Source organism: Pelophylax lessonae, assembly GCF_965119305.1.
Source record: "Pelophylax lessonae genome assembly, chromosome: 2".
Taxonomy (NCBI): domain Eukaryota; kingdom Metazoa; phylum Chordata; class Amphibia; order Anura; family Ranidae; genus Pelophylax; species Pelophylax lessonae.
The window spans coordinates 113,588,407-113,614,104 of NC_138769.1; the positions used below are offsets into that span (position 1 = coordinate 113,588,407).

The 25,698-nt window shown below is 39.8% G+C and overlaps 1 protein-coding gene across 1 annotated transcript in view; it reads right to left on the minus strand.

Annotated features, from left to right (window-relative positions):
* CTPS2 (CTP synthase 2) overlaps positions 1 to 25,698 on the minus strand; it is a 459,116-nt gene that overhangs the window by 201,242 nt on the left and 232,176 nt on the right. The window contains exons 12-13 of the mRNA XM_082245048.1: positions 23,077 to 23,171; positions 12,850 to 12,912 (exon numbers count right to left, since the gene is read on the minus strand). Of these exons, the coding sequence (XP_082101174.1) occupies positions 12,850 to 12,912; positions 23,077 to 23,171 (158 nt within the window). The remainder of the gene's footprint in view (positions 1 to 12,849; positions 12,913 to 23,076; positions 23,172 to 25,698) is intronic.

The following is a 25,698-nucleotide window of genomic DNA, read 5'->3' on the forward strand; positions in this document are numbered from 1 at the left end:
CAGAATTAGAAGCCATATGGGAAACATTTAAAAATCTCCATAGTGCGGATGTTGTGTAAACACACAAAATTAGCACTTTTAGGGTCCATTTTTATTTTCAATCTAAAAAATTTGTGTATTCACTGAAAATTCTCCATACATTCTTCAAAACCATTAAAGCAGGTTACGTCAACAGTAATATTGTCTAAAGGGAGCCGTTTTTCGATGCAACATATAATTATATGGTTTTTTTTTTTTTCTGTTTAGATATTAGAAGTTAATCCCAGCACTGACTTTGCTAAATAAGTAGGAGTTTATGTTTAAGCAACGACGAGTTATTTTGTCACATGACAAGATTTTCCAACATGCTTAAGAACAACCTTTTTCAACTAGGGTGCCCAGGCACCTTGGGGTGCCTTGAGGTTTCTTCAGGGGTGCCTTGGCAAAATGCCTAAAAATTTCCCTAAAATTGTATATAAGTTAGTGGGTGGATGATGCCTGCCTTTTAGTTACACAAAGCCAAAGGTTTTCATTGTGCCCCATTACAACCTTCTAGCTGTCAGGGTCCTAACGACCAATGACATCATCAGTTGATAAGGAGGATATCAGCTGCCTGCATATCATCCTTGTTTGACCCTCCCTGCATTATGCAAAACTATTAGAATGGCTTTTACATTTTAGAATGGGGCGCCTCAAGATTGTCCACAATCTTAAAGGGTGTTTTGACTGAAAAAAGGTTAAGAAACACTGCTTTAGAATTTCTAGAGTCCATGAAGGATCTCTTGCTTTTCTATACAGAAAAATAAACAAACCCACTGCTTATTTTTTTATGACCCAATATTCAAACTTTTTAGTAAAACAAAAATTAAAGTGGTCCTAGCATCAGACACATTTAAGGCTCCATGTACACGGGACGCTGGAAATGGCCATTTAGGAGCAGTTGGGCGTTTTTTTCAGAAGCCCCTGAACCCATCTACATTTTATCTTATCTGTCCATGTACACCAGGTCGTTTACAGTCATTTGCAGGCAGCTGCGTTCAGGGACTGTTTTTAGAACGTAATTATTTGCGTTGACCCGCGTTTAGCGTTCGCGTTTTTCCATTTTAAAGGGGAATAATTTTTTTGACCTCTAGGAACGGTTCTAAATGCAAACGCCCGCTAAACGCGGGTACAAACGCGACCGAACGGTCGCCTTAATGTTAAGTGCTGGAGCCTTAATGTTAAGTGCTGGCATCCTAAGCAATATTAAAGTGTACATATTACAATTAATTATAAACTTTCACAGAGATTACAGTACTACCCCCAGGCAATGCCTTCATTTGCTTCTCTATCTATACATAAAAAGGAGCCACACTTTGAACTAGTTGCTGCTGTGTATTTTAATTCATCATCCAGTCACTGACAATCCACCCGAGCTCCTCTCACTGACGCATTTCACTCACAAAGAGCTTATTCTTATAGTGGGAGATAAAAGGCGGAGGAATGATCTTATACACACATGAATGAAATACTTAAGTATGCAAATCACCAACTCTATTGGACACATTAATGCCATTCTACATCAAATATAAAGAGGAGATATATTTTCTTTTTCATTTTGACGCAAAGTATTTTTAAATTTACACTTAATACACATTTACCTAGAGGTTTACATATTAAACGGGATGAATCTTTCTAGTATAGATGATCTAAGAGTCTTGATAAATCAACTTATATTCTAGCTCGGAAGTACAAGATCAAATAACAAAAATGAGAGCAATAAAGATGGTGGTTACTGTACTTAAAATTGTGCAAATAATAGGCAAGTATCTGTCTGTTAAGAGCCATTATAAAATGTTTTTAGGGTTCTTAATCATTTCCCATCTAGGGCATTTTTTCCCCATTTTTTTGCATACTTTAACCTTTCTACCATTTATGCCTTTTTATCAAACACTGAATTTCACCCACCCTCTTTTCAAAAATAGGAATTTGATAATGCACTTCAGTTCACCCCACAACAATGAGAAAAGGTCTTGTGGCAGCGTGTCTCCTTCACATGACGGAGAGACCCATCTCAAAGTATAAATCCTCCCTGACCATTCCACTACTGGAGGCATCTGAGGCCTGCATTAAGATTCTATGGAAACAGTCTAGACCCTCTCAAAAGCATTATGGTTTTCCAAAGTCAATTCTAAATATGGAGGATCTTACAAACCCATCGGACAGCCGAATAATCCTTCATCTGCTTTTGCCAGCCCTGACTGTGACCTAAGTGCGGAGCACGCTACCTCCATCCTTGTAATCTCGGATGAGTACGGGTGATATCTGGTAAGACCAACACTCCTTATAATACACATCCAACTTTGGATCACCAGTTAAGCATGGTCGCTACACCTCATCTCCGATACCCTTAGCAGCTCCAGCCAATGGTCTGACCGGGACTTCTCTCATGCAGACTTTAGACTTTTGAGCCGTCCCAGTACTGCCAAGTTTTGGATCAGCCAGCCAGCGAACAAGCATCTCTGGCGATCAGCCACCATTTGGGACTAATTTATTGTCCTTCCTCTACATACACGGGAGATCTCTTTTAGGAGACAAACATTCACCCATACTGCTGTTTTAGCAAATTGGCTGGTTAAGCCCGGATCCCCCCAACACATCCCACCTTATTGTTATTTGCTTATTAAGCAAAACGGCTGGTTAAGCCACGATCCCTCCAAGCACTACTATTCCGTGCACTGCCCCGTGGGGCAAGGTTTCCTTGGAGGCTCACAGCCAGGAAATGAGACTTACATCATAGGGAGTAGGCCCGTGTTGTTTGTTACTACATGAGACAATGATGCTTTATTTTGTCCAATTTTTGTGATGCACTGACGATACTTCATGACACTACGTCATATTAATATATTTAGTATTTTTTTCAGTTGCCATTCCACACTTAATCGGCATCCTTATGTACTTTCCCTCTACGGGCTTACTATAGTTCCCTCCTGGCCACAGCACTGTTGCTCGGGCTTTCAGAGTGATTTCAAGGTCGTGCATCCTCGACCAATCACACTAAGCCCGTAAACAACAGTGCCTTACTGGGATTGGGTGGGTGGGGACCTCAATGTGTTTTATTGCTGTCTGTACCATCCTGACCCCCTAGGGGTCCACGGAGTCAATCATTTCACCTGATGAGCTTCCACACCTCTTTTACTGATTAGAATTGCTTGTATATATTTTTCATGTGTGTATATCTTCACCAATAAAGCTTTTTTGTCTGCACCTATATCCCTGTGAGCCCCTCATTGCAACCATTCACGGAAGGAAATTCTTGTCCCTCCACCTCCTAACCTTTTTTGTCCCCATATCTCAGGTTGCGCTGGGTTCCCGGTCCCAATTGACCGTGTGGTACGTACCCGACTGTACTCTCGCCGACCTACCCAGTCTGGCTTGAGAATACCACCCTAGCTACTCAGTTTTTTATTTATATTTTTTCTGCGATCTTACTTCCAACCTAAACAACTTAGAAGAGAAATTTGGGCAGACTTGGAGACCATGGCAGTATTTCACATACAAGGACATGTATTTATTTAAACATCCACTCACAGGTAGATAACCCCCCCCCCCCCCCATGCAATAGACATGTTTAATGTGACACTACCTAGTGTACTTACCCTTTCTTTCTCTTTTTTCCCCCCTCCATCCCTCTGATCCCTCCCCCCCCCATCCCAGAAAGGAATGTGTGTCTCCTTGTGGGATTCCCCAAACAACCTAACCTCTATTCCTTTTCCCTTGCTTTCTGTTTTCAGTCTGACCTTTCTTCTCCTCCTTTCAAATAACCCCATATCATACCAATTTTGATTTTCTCATGCCCTATTCGTCTCTTTGCCTGCTTAAGGCAGCATATGGACAATATTTGTCTGTTTCTCAGTCTTCTACTGTAGTGATGAAATGTCAGCTATGGTATGCACCTTTACACAACCTTTACCCAACTGAAATTTGCGAAACTTCTGTCACAATTGTATACGATTCTGGTATATCATTTGGATCACGTAATGTTATCTTATTACCCTTCTAGTTGGTGATCGAATGTGATATGCTTGTAACATGACGTATCAAATAAAGAATAATAAAAAAAAAAAAAAAAAATCAACATTTTTGGCTATTATATAATTATATAAAATTTCCTAAAACCCCCAGAACATTATTTGTTTCTGAAGGCAGAGGACCTGTAAAATAAAAATATGGTAGTTGCAATTTTTTATGTTGCACAATATTTTTGCCTTTGCTTATCAGATCTATATTTTAAGGAAAAAATACATTGAATTGCATTTTACTGCATAGTCCCTATTAGTCCCTGTAGTCCCTATTTTTTGTATATAAATAATGAGATAAAGTGTATAGATACCAAATGTATCAAACCCAAAAACTGCATGCATCTGCAAAATAGCAAAAGAATATGGCACCTAGAATTATCAATAGGAAACCTTTTCACACTGGTGTGCTTTTTCCATGGTGACAAAAGTGTATGAAATCTATTCCCTGTTAAATCTCAGGTAACTGTTCAAACTGCAGGTAACTAAAGAGCATTGAAAAGGCAACTTCCATTATAGTTAAACAGGAACGCATCAAAAGGGAATCAGTGTGAAGGCCCCTAAGTGCCTTTACAGCTTATCCGTTTCGATTAAACTGTAACCCATGGCCTTAGAAATATTGCACTCACTCTGAAGTTTGCGGCAACTTATAACATGTGTGGCGCAATTGTGGTTTACATACATGTGCACATTCTGTCTGCATGTTTGCATATGAGAGTGTGTGCAAAACTTTTTTACTTTTTTGTTAATTCAATTTTATTATAATTTTATTATTTTTCTTTACTTTTTTTCTAACTTTATTGCTATAACAAGAGGGTTAACAAGTCCTCTATGTGATAACACTGGACAGGTGACAGGTCCTCCTTATGTCTATTAGACCCCCCCCCCCCCCCCAATGTTTCCACTGCAGCTGATCAAGCACAGATTGTGCATGATTAGCTGCCTCCATGCCTGTAGCAGCCAGGAAATAACAGCTCTGAAACTGAAAGCGCTCAGACCCGAGGGCTTACAGTATCCCAGAAAGAGAGGAGCTAAGGTAATGGATGAACAAATACAATACAAGCTACTGCAGCCATTAGCTTTTTTTAGATCCTTCACTCTCTGCACGTGCGTAGTATTCCCAAAGAGCTGAAGTAGTTACCGCAAACAAAATACATTTCAAGAGTTTTTAGAGGAGGGATTTTTTGTGCTGTACATACATTTTTGTACAATTATCATACTTTTGTATTAATATACAATATATTTACAAAAATATTTTTACATTATATATGTGACTCATACACATACAAACAAAATAAATGAAAGCAAAAAATAAAAAAAATTAAACATATTAATGGTAAAAAATAGAAAAGGGGGGGGAGATAATTTGAGCTAATAAGGTTTACCCAAGGGATAATAAGGGGTAAATAGGAATAGATTTTTTTAATTTATTTTTTTACTTTTAGGCTCGGTTCACACTGATGCGATGCGGGAAGGCTGCGAATTCGCAGCCTGTTCCCGCATCGCACACGCACCCCCGGCAGTTCACACTGCCATATGCGATCCGTTGGGGGTGTCAATATAATCTTAACGACACCCCCAGTTTGATCGCATATCGCAGTGCGATCGTGCAGTTCGCACAGGATCGGATCGCACAAGTGTGAACCGATGTGCGATCCGATCCTGATGCGGCAGCAAAAATGCCTCCTGTGCGTGTTTGCTGCGGGTGCGATGCGAATTTAGCCATACAAACTGTATGGCTAAACTCGCACCGCACAGCTGATCGCATGTCATGTCGGAGCAGTGCGCTCCGACATGACATGCGAACCCCGCACACGCAGTAGTGTGAACCGGGGCTTAAGGTTTCTTTAAATGATATCATATGCAGAATAAAGATAACATATTTGATCTATAAATGAAATTGTAAACACAATGTTAGAATATGTTAGTACTTACACTGTATTGCTCAATGACACACTGTAACTCCAAGTGTGTATTTTGAAAGCCACCCCTGCTGTGTACTTCAATACTTAGCAATTCCTGGCTGTCATTTTGACAGCTGGTGCTAGTGGTAGGGGAAGGAGTGGCAGGAAAAAAGTAGTTGAATGTAAGAGATACGTCTACAAACTTTGCTAATGTTTTTAGGATGTTTCTACTATGTTATAACTAATCAAGCAATTAATGCTGCATTTGTTAGAGATGGATTGTTGTGTTCAATACAGAAGGGCAGTAACAGGTGTGAGATAGAAAGTCAAGGATTTGAATACCTATTTGTTTTACTGATGTATGTATAAGAACCTCTTGTTAGCTCCCACTTTAAGAATAGGCTCTTTGAAAGTGAAATGCGTCAGCGGAAGAGCTAAAATGGATTGTCAATGACCGGGTGATGAATTAAAATACACAGCTTCAACTAGTCTGCACTGCAGCTCCTTTTCTTTATCTATGTGTGATATATGTGACCAGGACAAACTTTACTAATAGCCAGCACTTGCCGTTGAATGAGTTGAGGACAGGTATATGTAGAGGAACAATGGGTTTTGCAAATTATTACTTTTCCCTGTAGAAGTTTGATGACATCTTTGTTTAGACATCTAGGGCCAGCATCTGCTTCTTGGACTGAGATGGCCACTGAGGCAGTCATGTCAATCCTGGCAGATGTGCAGTTGTTGGCTGTGTTCACAAATGTCTGACACAAATCGGCCCCTGCTGCAGCCTTCACCTTGTGGCTTGCTGTAACCTTACAATGTTGCAGTCTGATCAATGAAGGAGAGGAGAAAAACTGGATTTTTGCCTTACCGTAAAATCCTTTTCTCTTAAGTTCATTGACGGACGTAGTTCTCTCTGATTCATATCTGTAGGGGGCAGTATTACCTACTAATATGAATCAGAGAGAACTGCGTCCCTCAATGAACGATAGAGAAAACTGGATTTTTGACTTACCGTAAAATCCTTTTCTCTTAAGTTCATTGACTAACGCAGTTCTCTCTGATTCATATCAGTAGGTAATACTGCCCCCTACAGATATTAATCAGAGAGAACTGTGTACGTCAATGAACGATAGAGAAATGTTTTTATGTCACCCCAGAACTTCATATTCCGCATATGTGCCTGCTGCAACATGTACTTGCATGAAAATGTATCATTTTTTCTTTGTACTGCTTCCTTTATGTGAAATACCTGCTGTTCCTACCAGTCCCTCTGCATTCCTTAAAAAAAAAAAAAAACTGACCACATTAAATATGATAGCACAACATGGACAGCTTTCTAGCTGTGCTGAGGTTGCAGCCTGCTCTCCTCCAATGATCAGAATTGTGCAAACACGCCCCCCCCTGGGAAGATCAATGTACTGTTGTTTCTCCTCCTTCCTCAGCTCAGATTCTTATGGGGAGTGGTATTTATAATGGTTTTATACAAATACACAAATGTTTTGCCTTTCATTTCTATTTTACACTGAATGGGTTGTTTTTGCAAGGTGAGGGTTTACATATACAGTACTTTGGGCTGCAGCAGACTGATGACATTATATCAGGCTAGGAGCACAAATGCTACTTAATGATAAAAGGTACAGATTTTCTGAGCATGGAACAGCAATGAAAATCTACTAATCTCTGGACAGCTTGTTAATGTCTGTAACAAAATACAAATACACGCGCTATGTGCCAAACTCAATGCATCCAATCTTCTGTAGCTGCTGTTCACCAAGTGCTATACCACTTTTTCAAAATTTGAAATAGTAGCACAGCGCATACAGTGTATATCACATTATATGACACACCAAATATGATATATATATATATATATATATTTGCAGTAAACAATTATTCCACCAAAAAATTGTGATGAAATGTTCCAAATTCAAAAGTGATCCATTTCATAACCATCCTTCCTCCAATAACTTGCTCGGTGCTCAAAAGTGATGTGCTCCAAGTAAACATGCCGTGAAGTGTGGCACACACCCCTCTTGTACCCCTTGTCAGCTTTTCAGATGTCAGCTTTGGGGATCAAACTCACTTCTATCTGGTGGGGGGACCACAAGTCTCTTTTCCTAATATGCCTCAAACTTGCTGGTTCTATACAGAACTTGTTTAACCACCAGGTTCAATAAAAAGAAGAGAGTTCTCATATTAAATGTAATATTATGAGCAACTTCCAGGGATTGCCAGTATTCATCTGCAACTAAGCTGGTCTACTCCAGTTAAACACTCGAAAGGCACAACAAAGATGGCATTTTCTCCAAAGAGACCTTATTGGAGGAAGGATGGTTATGAAATAGATCACTTTTGAATTTAGAAGATTGGACTAATTGGTTTATTGCCCATATTTATATATATATTTTTGGTGTGTCACAGAATGTAATATACACTGTATGCGCTGTGGGTATTATTTGAATTTTTGTTATTGTCTATGGAAATATATTATTGTCCGTTGATTTCTTGACAGTGTTAATTTCGTAGACGAAAACATTTGTGTCGAAATTTTCATCAGCAGCCTTTTTACAGTGATAAAAACTAAATGAAAAGTATATCACATTTTCATCCACGGATGAAAACTATGACGAAAATCAATTCTGTTTTGGTAATGACCGAAAACTAAATGAAAATGTGAGGGAGGGACGCATACTCACGTGAACTTAATGTTTCCTCTGCCTGAGCCTGTGAGTGCTTCTGTTTCCAGCAAGCAAGGTAGCAAGGAGCGACTGTATCGTGCTTAGCAGTTCATTACAGGACTCCTCAGAGGGCAGTCAAGAGCACTGTGCAATACAGGCCTCCTCAGACTGCCCAGAGCACTGTCAGTGTATACATTACAGGCCTCCCCCTCAGACCACCACCCAGAGCACTGTGCAGCATTATAGGCCTCTCAGATCACCATCCCAGAGCATTGTGCATGACAAGCCTACTCAGATCACCTTTAAGAGCACTGTGCAGCATGACAGGCCTTCTCAAATCACCATCCAGAGCACTGTGAAGCATTACTGGCCTCCTCAGACAGTCCAGAGCACTGTGCATTACAGGCCTCTTCAGACCATCCAGAGTGGCTAAATCTTTGTTCAGACCTTAATACCATAAATAATATGGTATTTTTACTCTAGGAGTATATAATGAGTTTGGAAATTCTAGAAAAATGCTTATAGTAGGGAAAATAATAATTGGATCTCCTGCAGATTTTGTAAGTTTGCCCACTTACAAAGAAATGAAGGGTCTATAATTGTTATCATAGGTGTATTTTAACCACTTTTGCCCCGGAGGATTTTGCTGCCTAATGACCAGGCCCTATTTTGCGATTCGGCACTGCGTTATTTAACGGACAATTGCGCTGTCGCTGTCGTGTAAAATTGACGTCCTTTTTTTCCCACAAATAGAGCTTTCTTTTGGTGGTATTTGATCACGTGTGCGATTTTTTTTTTTTTGCGCTATAAACAAAAAAAGAACGACAATTTTGAAAAAAAAAAAAAAAACAGTATTTTTCACATTCTGCTATATAACATTCCCAAAAAATTTAAAAAAACAACATTTTTTTAACATTTTAGGCCAATTTGTTTTCTGCTACATATTTTTGGTAGAAAAAAAAATCGCAATCAGCGTATTTTGATTGGTTTGCGCAAAAGTTATTGCGTCTACTAATTACAGGAAAGATTTATTTTTATTGCTTTTTTTTTTTACTAGTAATGGCGGCAATCTGCGATTTTTCGCTGGACTGCGGCATTGCGGAGGACAAATCGGACCCCTAACTGACATTTTTTACACTTTTGGGGGTACCAGTGACATTACTACAGTAATCAGTGCTAAAAATATGCACTGTTACTGTAATAATGTCATTGGTAGGGAAGGGGTTAATACTATTAGTGATTAATTGGTTAAATGTAAGCCTAGGGGAGTGATTCTAACTGTGGAGGGGCGTGGCATGTGAGATCATCACAGAGACATGTGATCCTATATAGCAGGATCACATAGCCTCTGTGATCACTTCAGGGAGAAGGACAGACTGCTGTGTTTACATCAGCCATCCGTCCTCTGTCAGCGGGGGGAGATCGCGAGTGGCCGGCGGCCATCGGAGCCACCTGTCACACACACTGGCTCCCCAGCTGAAGAGCGGGGGCGGGAGCGTGCTGCCGCCAGCGTGCGCTCGCCCCCTAGAGTCTCCTCAGAGAGCGACATAGTCATACGTTGGTTTGCCCAGGAGCGGCCGCCTGCTGCAGTAAATCTGCGGTGGGCGGTCGTCAAGTAGTTAAATGATAGAGACAGAATTTCAACCAAATATCCAGAAAAAACACAAAATACAAATGTTATAAATTTAGTTGCAGTTCAGTGAGTAAAATAAGTATTTGATCCCCCTACCAAACAATAATGCTGACTCCCACAGACTGGCTAAAGTATATGCTCATGTGGTACACAGATTTGTTCTGTCAATTTAAGAAGGTGTTCCTAACCACAACATCTCTCTCTTTCTTCCATTCAAACCTTAAAATCATGGGCAAGACCAAAGAGCTTGCAAAGGACATCAGGGACAAGATTGTAGAACTGCAAAAGGCTATAATGGGCTACAACAGAGTTTATCAAACTTTTTTCAGTCTAGTCACTCTTTAAAATAATGGACAGTCTCAAGGCACCCCTTTCTAAAATGTAAAAAACAATTCTAAAAGTTTTACATAATGCAGCAGCATTGACACAGACCAACCAACATTAGAGGTGATTTATTCTTTCAAAGCGAATACACTTTTGCACACTGTTCCTAAAAAGTATTCCTATTTTTCTCTTCTCCCTCAGTTATTTTCCATCACTCAACTAATGTGACCCCAACACTGATGGAGAGGGGCAGGGGAGGGTCAAACAAGGATGCTGTTCAGGCGATCAACACCCTTCTTATCAAAACTGATGACATCACTGGCTGTTAGGGCACCGGTGGATGGAAGGTTAAAATGGTGCACAATATAAACCTGGGGCTTTGTGTAGCTAAAAGGCAGGCTTGTATCCCTTTTTAGGGCAATTTTTAGCCATTTTGCCAAGGCACCCCTGAAGGAACCTCAAGGCACCCTGGTTGAAAAAGGCTGGGCTAACAGACCATCAGCATGAAGCTTGATGAGAAGAAGACAACTATGGGAGCGATTATTCGCAAATAGAAGAAACCCAAAATAACGATCAATCGCCTTGGGTCTGGAGCTCCATGCAAGATTTCGCCTCATGGGGTAAAGATGATCATGAGAACAGTGAGGGATCAGCCCAGAACTACACAGGAGGAGCTTGTGAATGATCTCAAGGCAGTTGGGACCACAGTCACCAAACAAACCATTGGTAACACATACGCAGCCATAGACTGAAATCCTGCAGCGCCCACAAGGTCCCTTTCCTCAAGATGGCACATGTACAGGCCCATCTGAGGTTTGCCAATGAACAGCTAAATGAGTCAGAGATGGAGTGGGAGAAAGTGCTGTGGTCAAATGAGACCAAAATTGAGCTCTTTGGCCTTAACTCGACTTCCCTTGTTTGGAGGAAGAAAAATGCTGACTATGACCCTGAGAACATCATCCCTACAGTCAATCACGGAGGTGGAAACATTATGCTTTGGGGCTGTTTCTCTGCTAAAGGTTCAGGCTGACTTTGCCTCATTGAGGGGCCAATGAATGGGGCCATGTATTGTAAAATCTTGGATGAGAACCTTCTTCCCTCAGACAGAACACTTCGGATGGGTCGTGGATGGGTCTTCCAGCATGACAATTACCCAAAACATACCACCAAGGCAACAAAGGAGTGACTTAAGAAGCACATTACGGTTATGAAGTGGCCTAGCCAATCTCCAGACCTTAATCCTATAGAAAATGTATGGAGGGAGCTGAAACTTTGAGTTGCTAAGCAACAGCCAAGAAACCCCAAGACATAGTTTGCTTGGGGAACAAATAATTATTTTACTCACTGAATTGCAAACTAATTTATAACATTTGTATCACGTATTTTATCTGGATTTTTGGTTGATAATCTGTCTCTATCATTTAAAATACACCTATGCTAAAATTATAGACCCTTAATTTCTTTGTTATTGGGCATGCTTACAAAATCTGCATGGGATCAAATAATTATTTTCCCCACTGTAAATAATGCCATACAATTTAACTAAATCTATTTAACTAAACCTATTTGATTTTAGTCGACTAAAATGTAGGACATATTAGCTGACTAAAATGTACTGCAAATTTTAGTTGACACAATACGACTAAAACTAAAACCATGGCAGATGACTAAAACGAGACTAAAACTAAAATGGTACTTTAGCTTAAAGACCTTGACTAAAACTAAATTGAAATTTGATGCCAAAATTAACACTGCTCGACATTAAGCCACAATCCCACATTCGATGACACCACCATTCCATAACTAGCCAAAAGACCTTAATCAGCCATATCAGACAATTTTGGTCAATCAATATTGTTCTTCCTCATATTAAGCAGGCTTTCCAGGTATCTCTCTGATCTTCCCCTCCGTGCTACAAAAGCATAATCACGCAAACCCAGGGAATGCAAGCACACATATCTATGTAAAAGTTGGTAAAAAAAGCCTGACTCTAACATTCTAATGTTCATGATTGCCTCAAAATATGCATTGGCTACAGCAACCTGCTAGCTATAACTTTTGAGGTCATAAAATGTAAAGTCATTTTCTGTGACAACTTTAAAAGCAATTTAAACTTTTCCCATGAAATAAAAGAAAATAAAAATGAATCATAGCCTAACATAAATTGTGAAATCAAATCACTTTATAAACTTCATAGTTCATAGGATGCCAAGCTCTTTGACTTCTGATTGTTTGAGTTCATTCACTGTGTGAATTATATAATATCTCACCTTTCCAATTTAAACAGTTTCTTGCAAATTCCACAACTGCTAGCTGCATGCCCAAGCATACTCCTGGAACAAAAAATAAACATTTCATCAAAAGAAGCAAGAGGTTTTTATTACAAGGCGATGTAAACCACTTTAGTCTACACACAATTTAAGATTTTAAAACTGGAGAATCAGTTCCCCTAACAATTTCATATATCTGTCAGGTGGCTCAGAGGATTTTGTTCTCAACTCTGCAGTAGCAAACACAAAATACATTTCATGGTTGTATTTCAATGACCTTTGTCTGGGGACGGTGTCGGAAACATCTTGACACTGTGGAGTTCTCAAAAGGCATAAGAAGCCAATGGGTGACTCAGACCAGTAGACCGCACCCCTAACTGAAAATTCACTTTCAGCTAGACTGACCTTTAAATGATCAATTCATGCAATATTGCATTTTTTTTTGTTTATAAATATATGTTGGATGGCTAAACGGTTCACTAGCTTTTTAAACCTTTTATTAATTCAAGCAGTAACATCTCCCTGCTAGCAATGCAGGTGATTTGGGGTGCAGACATCTTTTATCCAGAGTACTTCATATAATAAAATAATAATAAACTGTATATACAGTATCTCACAAAAGTGAATACACCCCTCACATTTGTGTAAATATCTTTTCATGTTACAACACTGAAGAAATAACTCTTTGCTACAATGTAAAGTAGTGAGTGTACAGCTTGTATAACAGTGTAAATTTGCTCTCCCCTCAAAATAACTCAACACACAGCCATTAATGTCTAAACTGCTGGCAACAAAAGCGAGTACACCCCTACATGAAAATGTCCAAATTGGGCCCAATTAGTCATTTTCCCTCACCGGTGTAATGTTACTCCTTAGTGTTACAAGGTCTCAGGTGTGAATGGTGAGCAGGTGTTTTAAATTTGGTGTTATTACTTTCACTCTCTCATACTAGTCATTGGAAGTTCAACATGGCAACTTATGGCAAAGAACTATCTGAGAATCTAAAAATAAACAATAGTTGCTATATATAAAGATGGCCTATGCTATAAGAAGATTGCCAAGACCCTGCAGCACGGTGGCCAAGACCATAAAGCGGTTTAACAGGACAGGTTCCACTCAGAACAGGCCCCGCCATGGTCAACCAAAGAGGTTGAGTGCTTGTGTTACTGGAACCATGTCCTGTGGTCTGATGGGACCAAAATAAACATTTTTTGGTTCAAATGGTGTCAAGCATGTGTGGCAGCAACCAAGTGAGGAGTACAAAGACAAGTGTGTCTTGCCTACAGTCAAGCAGAGTGGTGGAAGTGTCATGGTCTGGGGCTGCATGAGTGCTGCCAACACTGAGGAGCTACAGTACATTGAGGAAACCATGAATGGCAACATGTACTGTGACATACTGAAGCAGAGCATAATCCCCTTCCTTCGGGGAATGGGCCACAGGGCAGTATTCCAACATGATAACAACCCCAAACACACCTCCAAGACGACCACTGCATTGCTAAAGAAGCGGAGGGTAAAGGTGATGGACTGGCCAAGCTTGTCTCCAGACCTAAACCCTATTGAGCCTCTGTGGAGCATCCTCAAACAGAAGGTGAAGGAGCGCAAGGTCTCTAACTTTCACCAGCTCTGTGATGAAAAACAGTCAGAAAAGATGTGTAGGGGAAGAAAAATGTCAGTGCCTTCCACCTGTAAAACCATTCCTGTCTCATTGTTGCTCAAAAACTGCACCTGTTAATTTCATTAATACCAAAGCAGTTGAAACTGATTAACAACCTCCTCTGGCCAAGCATGTCTCCAGACCTAAACCCTACTGAGCATCTGTGGGGCATCCTCAATTGGAAGGTGGAGGAGCGCAAGGTCTCTAACATCCACCAGCTCCGTGATGTCGTCATGGAGGAGTGGAAGAGGACTCCAGTGGCAACCTGTGAAGCTCTGGTGAATTCCATGCCCAAGAGGGTTAAGGCAGTGCTGGAAAATAATGGTGGCCACACAAAATATTGACACTTTGGGCGCAATTTGGACATTTTGACTTAGGGGTGTACTCACTTTTGTTGCCAGCGGTTTAGACGTTGGCTGTGTGTTGAGTGATTTTGAGGGGACAACAAATTTAAACTGTGATAAAAGCTGTACACTCACTACTTTACATTGTAGCAAAGTGTCATTTCTTCAGTGTTGTCACATGAAAAGATATATTAAAATATTTACAAAAATGTGAGGGATGTACTTACTTTTTGAGATATTGTAATTGATTTGTTATTTTGTGATCCTGCACACTACAAAGGTATGCCATAGGGTGGTGTTGCCAAGCTGTACATACACACTATGGGTTGTACAAATCCAAAGAAAGCTGTTCCCAATCAGGGTTCCTCCAGAGGGTTTCCTTGAGCTATCAGCAATTTCTGACTTTAGATATATAGGTGCATCTTAAAAAATGTAAATATTATCAAAAGGTTGATTTATTTCAGTAATTCAATTCAAAAAGTGAAACTCATATATTATATAGAATCATTACACATAGAGTGATATATTCCAAGCACTTCTTGCTTATAATTTTGATGAATATGGCTTACAGCTAGTGAAAAACCCAAAATTCAATATCTCAGAAAATTAGAATTATACATAAGATCAATACAACATACATTTTAAATACAGAAATGTTGGCTTACTGAAAAGTATGTCCATGTATAATATAGTATGCACTCAATACTTGGTCGGGGCTCCTTTTGCATGAATTCCTGCATCAATTTGGCGTGGCATGGCCCAGGTTGCTTTGATAACGGCCCTCAGCTCATCTGCGTTGTTGGGTCTGGTGTCTCTCATCTTGACAATACCCCACAGATTCTCTATTGTGTTTAGGTTAGGTGAGTTTGTTGGCCAAACAAGCACAGTGATACCATGATCATTAAAACAGATATTGGTACTTTTGGCAGTGTGAGCAGGTGCCAAGTCCTGATGGAAAATGAAATCAGTATCTACATACAGCTGGTCAGCAGAGGGAAGCATGAAATGCTCTGGAATTACCAGGTAAAGGGCTGCACTGACTTTGGAATTAAAATAAACACAGTGGACAAACTAAAGGTTTTACCCCTTTAATGACAGGCCATTTTTTGCGATTCAGCACTGTGTTACTTTAACTAACAATTGCGCAGTCGTGCGACACTGTACCCAGATACAATTGATGTCCTTTTTTTTGCCACAAATAGAGCTCTCTTTTGGTGGAATTTGTTCACCTGTGCGGTTTTTAGATTTTGCGTTCTAAACAAAAAAATAGCGACAATTTTGAAAAAAAAACACAATATTTTTTACTTTCTGCTATAAAACATTCCCAATAAAAAAATTTAAAAAAATCTAATTTTTTTATCAGTTTAGGCCAATTTGTATTCTGCTACATATTTTTGGTAAAAAAAAATCTCCAAAAGTGTATTTTAATTGGTTTGTACAAAAGTTATAGCGTTTACAAACTATAGGATAGATTTTTGGACTTTTTTTATTAGTAATGGCGGCGATCAGCATGTTTAGCGGGACTGCGAGATTGCGGGGAACAAATCTGACATTAAGTGACTTTTTGGAAACAAGTGACATTATTACAGTAATCAGTGCTAAATAATATGCACTGTTACTGTATAAATGACACTGGCAGACAAGGGGTTAATACTGGAGGTGATCAAGGGGTTAAATGTAAGCCTAAATGTGCTTGCTAACTGTGGGGGGGAGGGCTCTGTGACAGGCACACAGAGATCGATGTTTCAGCTTAGCTTAGCTGTGTCTAATCTAATTTTGTGCTCCTGAGACCACGTGCATATAATCACATATATCTACATGATTATGCCTAGCCGAGCCGCCCTGCCACAGTAAATCTGCGTGGGGCGATCAGCAAGTGGTTAAATAAATTGTCTGGACGCACTACACTATAAGAAGCCAATCCCTTTTTTTATTCACACTGTACCCCGAGAATCTGTACCCCATATTGACAGGCTCTTCCAGATGTTTATGGATTACTATTTATGCCTATTTTGACTACCTTTAATGGGGAGTCAAATCCATCTGGTGAGTTTTCTGTACATGTGAATGTCGGTGTAGAAGGGACCCACATATTGACGGGTGATTTCTTAAGATTGGATGGTCTTGGAGGAGATCAAACACATTTTGGATTGCATTGTTCACAACAAACATTGGGACTTTTAAGCACTGGGTTTCAATTTACTTTACTTGTTTAATAAACACCAATGACCCAGTGTCACTGGAAGCCATGCATGCCCATGACATCACATTGCCTCCACCATGTTTAACAGATGACGTTGTGTGCTTTGGATCATGAGCTGTTTCAAGCCTTCTCCTCACTTTTTTCTTTCCGTCATTCTGGTACAGATTAATTTAAGTTTCATCCATCCAAAGAATGCTTTGTCAGAACTAGTCTGGCTTTTTAGGATGTTTTTTGGCAAAGTCCAATCTGGCTTTTCTATTCTTCAGGCTTCTGAATGGTTTGCAACTTGTAGTGAACCCTCTGTATTTGCTGCCGTGAAGTCTTCACTTAATTGTAGACTTTGACAATAAAAATGCCCACCTCCTGGAGAGTGTCCTTCACTTGTCTGGATGTTGTGAATGGGTTTTTCTTTACCACAGAGAGGATCCTATGATCATCCACCAGGCCTTTTTATGTTGCTGAGCTCACCAGTGTGTTCTTCTTTCCTCAAAATGGCCACTCCTAATGTTGCTAAAACTTCCCAAACTTTTAACCCTTTTTTTGCCAGGTCCGTGCAGACCTACAGCACTGCCTGCAGCTGGCCAGGTTTGCACGCCGTACAGACCTAATTTCTCCCTCTCCTATAAGCTCATGGTCACTTCAATGACCATGAATTTTGAACATAAAGTGTTCAGCAGACTCCGATGAACAATTCTATAACTCTGATCAGCAGATTACAATCACAAAGTTATGTTGTGTTTATGTGCACTATTAATGATTTTAGTGTATGTTTAGTGAAAAAAGCAATGTGATGAACATTTGGGCAATTATTGCGGGGCTGAAAAAATCAGTAGCATGTTTTTTATTTTACGAGTCATGTGCTTTTAGAAAATGTATGGTTTGAGGGGTCTTTTCCAATTCGGAATGTTCAAATTCGCAATTTAAAATGTACAAATATTTGTTATTTATTAACTCAATATAGGTTTAACACTTATATTTAGTAGGAATTTAGCAGGAATTTTATACATTTTTCCATGTATGAATCCAATTAATGATTTTAGTGTATTGTTAGCGAAAATATTGGTTTGATAAACATTTTCTCAAATATCCCGGTGCCAAAAACTCAGTAGCACCTTCTATTTATTCTAATGGTCCTTTGCTTTCAGAAAATATATGGTTTGGGGGGGTCTTTTCTAAACTTTGAAAGCTGTAAGTGAAAAAGGAAAGCTTCCAGATTTTTTGAGAAATTTGGTTGTTTAAAGTTTTGTATAAGTTCAGTTTTCACCATTTCGCAAAAAGGTGCAATTTAAAATTTACAAACATTTGTTAGTTATTAACTCAATACAGGTTAAGCTTTTATGTTTAGTAGGAGTTTAGCAGGAATTTGTAAAGTGTAAGTGTGGATTCATTTAACCCAGTTTGGGGTTACCTGCCTTTTTGCCTATATATGAAAATATTAGGCATCTGCAGTTGGCGAGTTCCCAGCTGAAGGGGAGTGGTCACAATCAATCACCTGGTGTGATGGAAGTGTAGCAAGACTCTGGAAACTCTTGTTTTTTGGACTTTTTATTCAATACTTTTTTAACACACTGTCATGGGTGTATTTATAATGTTTCTTAATCATCATTTTTATCATTTATTTAAGTGCGCTACTGTCTATACCTTTGATGTTATGTCATTTAAATATATCTGGTTTATTCGTTTTTAAAGTGGCAGCAGCTTTTGAATCAATTTTCAACCACTGTCGGAGTGCTGGGTCACACTTCCGCGTGTGCGGCGATCGCATGTAATATCGGAGCGCACTGCTCCTTCATTACATGCGATCGGATGTGCAGTGCGAATTCAGCCATACACTTTGTATGGCTAAATTCGCACTGCACCCGCACAAAAGTCGCACATGAGGCATTTTTTCAGCCGCATCAGGATCGGATCGCACAGTGGTTCACACTTGTGCGATCCGATCCTGTGCGAACTGTCAGATCGCACTGCGATATGCGATCAAACTGGGGGTGTCGTTAACATTTCATTGACACCCCCAGCGTATCGCATATGGCAGTGTGAACTGCCAGATGTGCGTTTGCGATGCGGGAACAGGCTGCGAATTTGCAGCCTTCCCGCATCGCACAAGTGTGACCCAGCACTCAATATCTAAATTACAACTTAAACTAGATTTAACCTATTATGGCGCAGTGTTAAGGATCTCATGTTGTTTGAGTTTGTCATTTTGAATGCTTTGTTTTAATGATTTTAGTGTATTTTTAGCGATAAAATATTGGTTTGATAAACATTTGCGCAAATATCATGGGGCTTTAAAAATCAGTAGCACCTTCCTTTTATTCTACCATTCCTATGCTTTCAGAAAATATATGGTTTGGGGGGTCTTTAACCAACTCTGAAAGCTGTAAGGGAACAATGAATACCTCTAGATTTTTTAGAGAAATTTGAATATTTCCATTTTTGCGTATGTTCGATTTTCACCATTTCGCAAAAAGGCGCAATCTAAAATTTACAAATAGTAGTTATTTTTTACCCTAATACAGGTTAGCTTTTATATTTAGTAGGAATTTTGTAAAATAGGCTATGTTTTTGTCTGCGAATAATGATTTTAGTGTATTTTCAGCTAAAATATTGTTTTGATAAACATTTGCGCAAATATCATTGTGCCCCAATAAACAGTAGCACCTTATTTGTTTTCTACTGGTCATGTGCTTTCAGAAAATATATGGTTTGGGGGGTCTTTAAAGCGGAGTTCCACCCTGGATTTTTTTTTTTTTTTTTTAATACCCCCGGGACAGTCAGGGCTAGTGCATTCCACAATGGCTAGCCTCTGATCTGTCCCGGGTTGCACTTACCTGCAAGACGAAATACTTACCTTGCAAACGTCTTGTCCAGCGCTGCCATCTCAGATGTGGGCAGCTTGAAGCCAGCGCATCCTCTTCGGCGTCTTCTTCCGCCTTCTGTGGTCCCACGATGCTCTGCGCCGGCCCCGACGTCACTTCCGGGTCGCGCGCGTCACCCCTCCACAGCTTCTGGGCATGCCCAGAAGCTGTTTAGAAGGGGATGACGCACGCGACCCGGAACTGACGTCGGGGCCGGTGCAGGCGCAATGATTCCTGGGAGCTATGACGTCCAGCTCCCAGGAATCATTGCAGAGCCAGGAAGTGACGACGGGCCGCGGCCGAGGAAGAAGAAAGTAAGGTAAGTATATTTTCTTCGCTACGAGGTAAGTAAAAAAAAAAAAAATATGCGATTATCCATTTCTTTTTCAGGTGACCCGGAGCGAGAAGATGGAGGTTAGTATAAAAATAGGGTGGAACTCCACTTTAACAAACTCTGAAAGCTGAAAAATAAAGCAATGTAAAAATTGCAGAAATTGCCTGGCCAGCTAAGTTTAAAAGTGGAGTACAGGGCCTGGCAGTGAAAGGGTTAAAGTGTCTCTTTTTTTTTTTAAAGAATGTATAATTGTTTTGTCAATTTGGTACTAAAGCTATTCCCATGTTAATTTGTTTTGTCTGGTGAACATTATATTATGTAGACCTTTACCAGCAGGTTGCACTTTAGTCTCCTTTTTACATATTTTCCTTTGCCTCCCTACCACCTGTTGTAAAAAGCTTTTCTACAGGGTTCAGCAGCTTAGGCTAAAATTTACACTCAAGTTCTGTGCAAGTATAAAATCAAACACAACAAGCCTCCAGTGCTGTGTCTTTAAAGGTTAAGTTCACTCAAAAAAAAAATACATGCATACCTTTTTGCAAGTAAGAAAAAAATGTGCGTTTATTTTATTTTTCTTAGGAGCCTGCAAAGAATTGCACCCATGATCAGCAGACTGTCGATGCAATATCAGGTTGCTGCAGACAATAAGTACAGCTGTCAATTGGTACCTCCCATAGACAGAGAGTTACTGAAATGCAGTAACAGTAATGAACATTTCATTGCATTTAATTGAGAACTACAAGCTGTCGGCCACTGAATGTTCCCTGAATACAGAGAGTGCCATGCCACGATGGTGACTCCTGGAAGGACTGCTTCTCGCTGGAGGGCTCTGTGATGGTGCTCACCGTCACTGGGAGTGAAGGACAAATACTTGATGATTTGGGTTGCTTCAAGTGGGACAGTGATATTTGTCAGCCATGTATCTCGAGAGATATGTGAGGGCTGTTCCTGTTTGATTCTGAACATGTTCATTGAAAGAGCTATTCACATTGGCTTCTGTTCCATGTCCTTCAATGTCAGAGACAGGCTTTCCCTATTGTTTGTGTATTGAGATAATGTGTATTGTGTCAAGTCTGCCTGTCCCATTGTTAAATGTTAATGACCTCACATTGTTCTGTCCAGATGGCCAGATAATTAGTTCAGGTAAATTCAGTTTCTGTATACAATTTCATCTGCGTAGGATAATGTAATCAGGCAACCCCTGACCTGTGTGTAGTAATTTGATCAGGAGGGGGATGTGCTCATGTGTGTATAAATTCAGTGTGAAACTGTTCAATAAAAGGTTCCTTAAATTGTGTGAGTTAAGTTGCTGGCTAGCTTTGTATGAGGGCGGCTGGGAAGATCTGGGATAAATGTTCATGACTGCAAGGACGGAAGACCACAAACACAGTGTGGATCGGCGGTTCCGTTACAGGCTCCATTTGTAAGGCAAGTCTATCATAATGTGCTAGTATGTCATGCACACTAGCACATTATGACATTAACATGCAAGGGGCCCAGGTAAACTATTTTTTTTTTACTCCATAGAGTTCACTAATGCTTTAAAGCAAGCTGGATTTCTCCATCGACATAAGTCAAAAGTCTGTTGACACAGGCTTATAATATATTTCTTTTTTCACAACTAAAGCTGAGGTTGAATAAGCTTATATTGTTCTTTCCCTGGTTCCACCTTTTTTAAATACAGCCGTTTCCATTTTCAATAAGTACCTTATTTTAGACTCAGCAATCCCATCATCGGGTCTCTGTGCTTCTCTATGCAAATCATGCAGATTATGGCTGATGGACAGGTCCAGAAAAGTGCAGTACTTCCTGAAAACATCACAGCACACTACTCAGCCCTGATGCAATCTGTGAGCTAGTTATGGAAATATCACAATGCCTTGATGGGCGGATGTCAGTCTGGAAGAATGAATGTTACTGAAAAGACTTTATTTGCATGCAGGCTGCTTTCGATAAGAAGACATGTAATGCTGTACCTTCATGATTGAAAGTACTGAAATCCAATGGATAAAAGAGGTGACCAAAGATACTCAGCCTGGCAAGGAAAAGACTATATAATGCAGAATGCCCTCCAGTCCAGGAATGAGATGGGGCTCTATCTGTCTTGCTGCAGCTTCTAATGCACACTGTGAGAAGCTTTCAGTGTGCAGTGAGATCAGAGTAAGCAATATCAGTAAGCCTGTCCAACTGTCTAAGACTGAAGGGAAGACCAGAGTTCAGCTTTAAAAAAATAACCTCAAATTAAAAATAAAATGATTCTCTGCTCACTGTGGAGCAATGTATCCGGTACAGAGCGACAGGTCCAATTAAAAGCATTTTCTGGTAAAATTCAGAACAAAACCAGCAGCTACTCCACAAGTAACTCTAAGGGCATACCATTTTAATGCTGATAAATGTAATTGTTTCATGATTTCTTTCCTACTGTGGGAACACAGGTGACATCACTGTCAGTCCATTTAATACCAGTCAATGGTACTTGGTGTGCGCAGAATGGTTTCTGTGCTCTGTGGTTATCTCTTTGAACTAATTCTGCTAATTACCAGAAGTAGGACTGTAATATAAAAAAGAAATGTACCCATATTGCTTTCTGCAGTTCAGTTTCTTACAAAGCCGGCTTTAATTGCTGCTCTCCACTGCGTCACTCCACTGTCTTTTCTTTTATTAACTCCTAATGAGGATTCGGCTCCACTCAAAATTGTTTACTCAATCTTTTCACGGACACTAATTGCCATGAATGGGAGTGGAATTGGTGCTGTTACCTATCCAATCCACTTTCACCTGTGATGGCCAACATGTTCACTTTAGTTTTACAATGAAATACATGACTGTACCTAGAAAAGGCACTTTCCTCTCTCTTGCCCAGGTAATTGCTTGAAGTTTCCCTTCTGTTCCTCGTAATCCAAATCCACCAGGAACTAAAATACCCCTGAAAAGAAAACAGAAACTTATGGCAAACTTTATAGTAAACAACATCACATCTACAGTATATCACCATGCTATAATGTGTAGTGAAGGTTTTCTTCTTCTTTTGGTTTGGATAGAGTTGGAAAGCTGTCAGGTATAGTATAGTGAGTCCTGCGCTGTCTAAACTAGAGCGATAAAGGGATAAAAAGGAGACCCCAGATGCTGCTAGTACCGCAACTGGTGACCAAACAGTGTAAGATATATAAACGGTGGGGGGTACTGCGCTTCTGGGTAGGTGAACAATAATAAATAATAAATAAATAAATAAATAAACTATACCTGGTGTGTGTGACTATCACAGTATATACAAAGGGGAACTAAACCATATAAATAAAATTCGTATTCATAGTGAACAAAGGTAAAAAAGCAATAACCTAAAAAACACTTAGGGCCTAATTCATAGTACGGCGAATTGGCGTTTCGGCGGGATTTTGCGAACCGGCGATTATTTAAGTCTGAAATTGGCATTCAAAGAACGGCGGGCGGAAAATAGCGCCTAGTGTGAGATTCATTAAGATGCAATATGGTCAGAGCGCGACTTAAAACCACGCCAGCTAAAAGCTCGACTAAAGTTTAGCCAAATTTTCCCCTGTACCCCCAAAAATCCCAAATCACTGTGGAAGGTGTGGAAGTCAATTTGGAGATGACTTGCGTTTAAAAAATGTCAAAAACTGACTTAGAAAGAGAGATATCTGCGAAAGTGTAGAAAGGTTAAACAGCTCCTCCAGCCTCGAGCTGCGAACGCGCGAATGTGCGCATGCGTAACGCCAAATAGGCTCCAAAAATTTCGCCAGCGCGATTTTGGGTCAAATTTTTTTTGAATACCGCTTGGAAATCCGCTGTCTCGCCCATAGAAAATGGCAAAAACCGGCAGAATTGGAAAAACATGCACACTTCCAACAAGGGATCCCTTAGTAAACACCATCACATTCCATACACCTTTCCTGCTAACTCAGAAATCATAGCAGTCAAATCTACAGTGTTTATATAGAACCTCCACATTATCGGAAAAAACCCACAAAATATTACATTGGGGAATTGGTCGTCAGATATAAAAAAAATAGATGTAAAACATATTTCAAAGAAAGATTATTAGCATTTCACACATATCAAGGAAATGTCACAATTTTGACAATATTTTATGTGTTTCCAAAGAATTTTTTTAGAAATATATTGCAAATACTACATTTTCTTCCATATGGGTATGGCCAAGTGTTACCATTTTAATACACATTTAACTGAAGGTATATATATATATATCTCATACTTGGCTAATTAGCAAAGTATGCCCAACAAACAAATCGAGCTTTAGCTCACGATATTGCTACATATTGACTGGCATCTTTTGTATTTTGTTCATGTCTTTAGATTAAAAGTTTGCTGATACACATGCCTTTTTCAAACATGAACAAAATTATTGATGTCAACATTTGGAGAATTGGAGATATCCAAGTGTTGCCCATACAGAGGGCTCCTTCCGGATTCGAACTTACAAACCTACAGCAGGAAGGCAGACTCCCTAATCATTGTGCTATTTCTCAGTGAGCGTTGGGTGTTTTCCTCATGCCGGCAAAATGCTCACATGGGAAAAGGGGCCATTGAACTGAATAGGATTGGATTTTTTGCCTGTTTTGGGAGTTGATCCTTGAGCTAGACAAATCCCCCTCAAACGCCCCCAAACGGGCTACGTTCACATGTAGGTGTTTGTGGTCTGTTTTTGGGGCTTTTTTAGGTGATTTCATATAACAATGCCTGCCCAAAAAATGCATGTCAAAACGCCTGTGAAAACGCCAGCCAAAACGCACATAAGAACGCCTGATATAATTGCCACGCCAAATTTAGGGATGTTCATGAGTGATGAGTCAGATTGTTGGCTTACATATCTGTTCAATCGTCACAATCTCACTTCCCAAATCCCAAAAGGTGTGTTTCAATTGTTTCCCTAAATATATATTTCTCTCTCTCTCTCGCTCTCTCATGTAATTGTATATATATGTATGTATTCCTGTATCTAAACATTCTAAATAATGACTAGCAAACTTGAAGAGAGAATTTTATCAATTCACATATACTATACACACCTACATACATACATACATGGATTTGGGCAGTTTAGGTCTCTCTCCTCCTCCTCATTTCTATTTCCCTTGTTTTGGCAACTGAGCATGCTCCAAAACACACAGGACACACACAGTTAATTTTTGGACTGGGCGTTACCATTCTGGGTGTGTGTTTGCTTGGATTATATATAGCTCACTCAGACATCAGGAAAGATTTGACCTACAAAGAGGTCCAAAATATTTGTGTGTCACATGCTTTATGGTTCACATTTGTGGCCCTTTGTTATTTATGGAGGTGAGATTTGGCTGTGTTGTGTGTTGACTCTCTGTAAGTATTTATTGCTGTTAACATAATTCTGTCAATCTGCACATGCATCTGTTGATTATGGGCTCTTTGTCGATGTATATGGTCTAAATGTTGTACAAAGG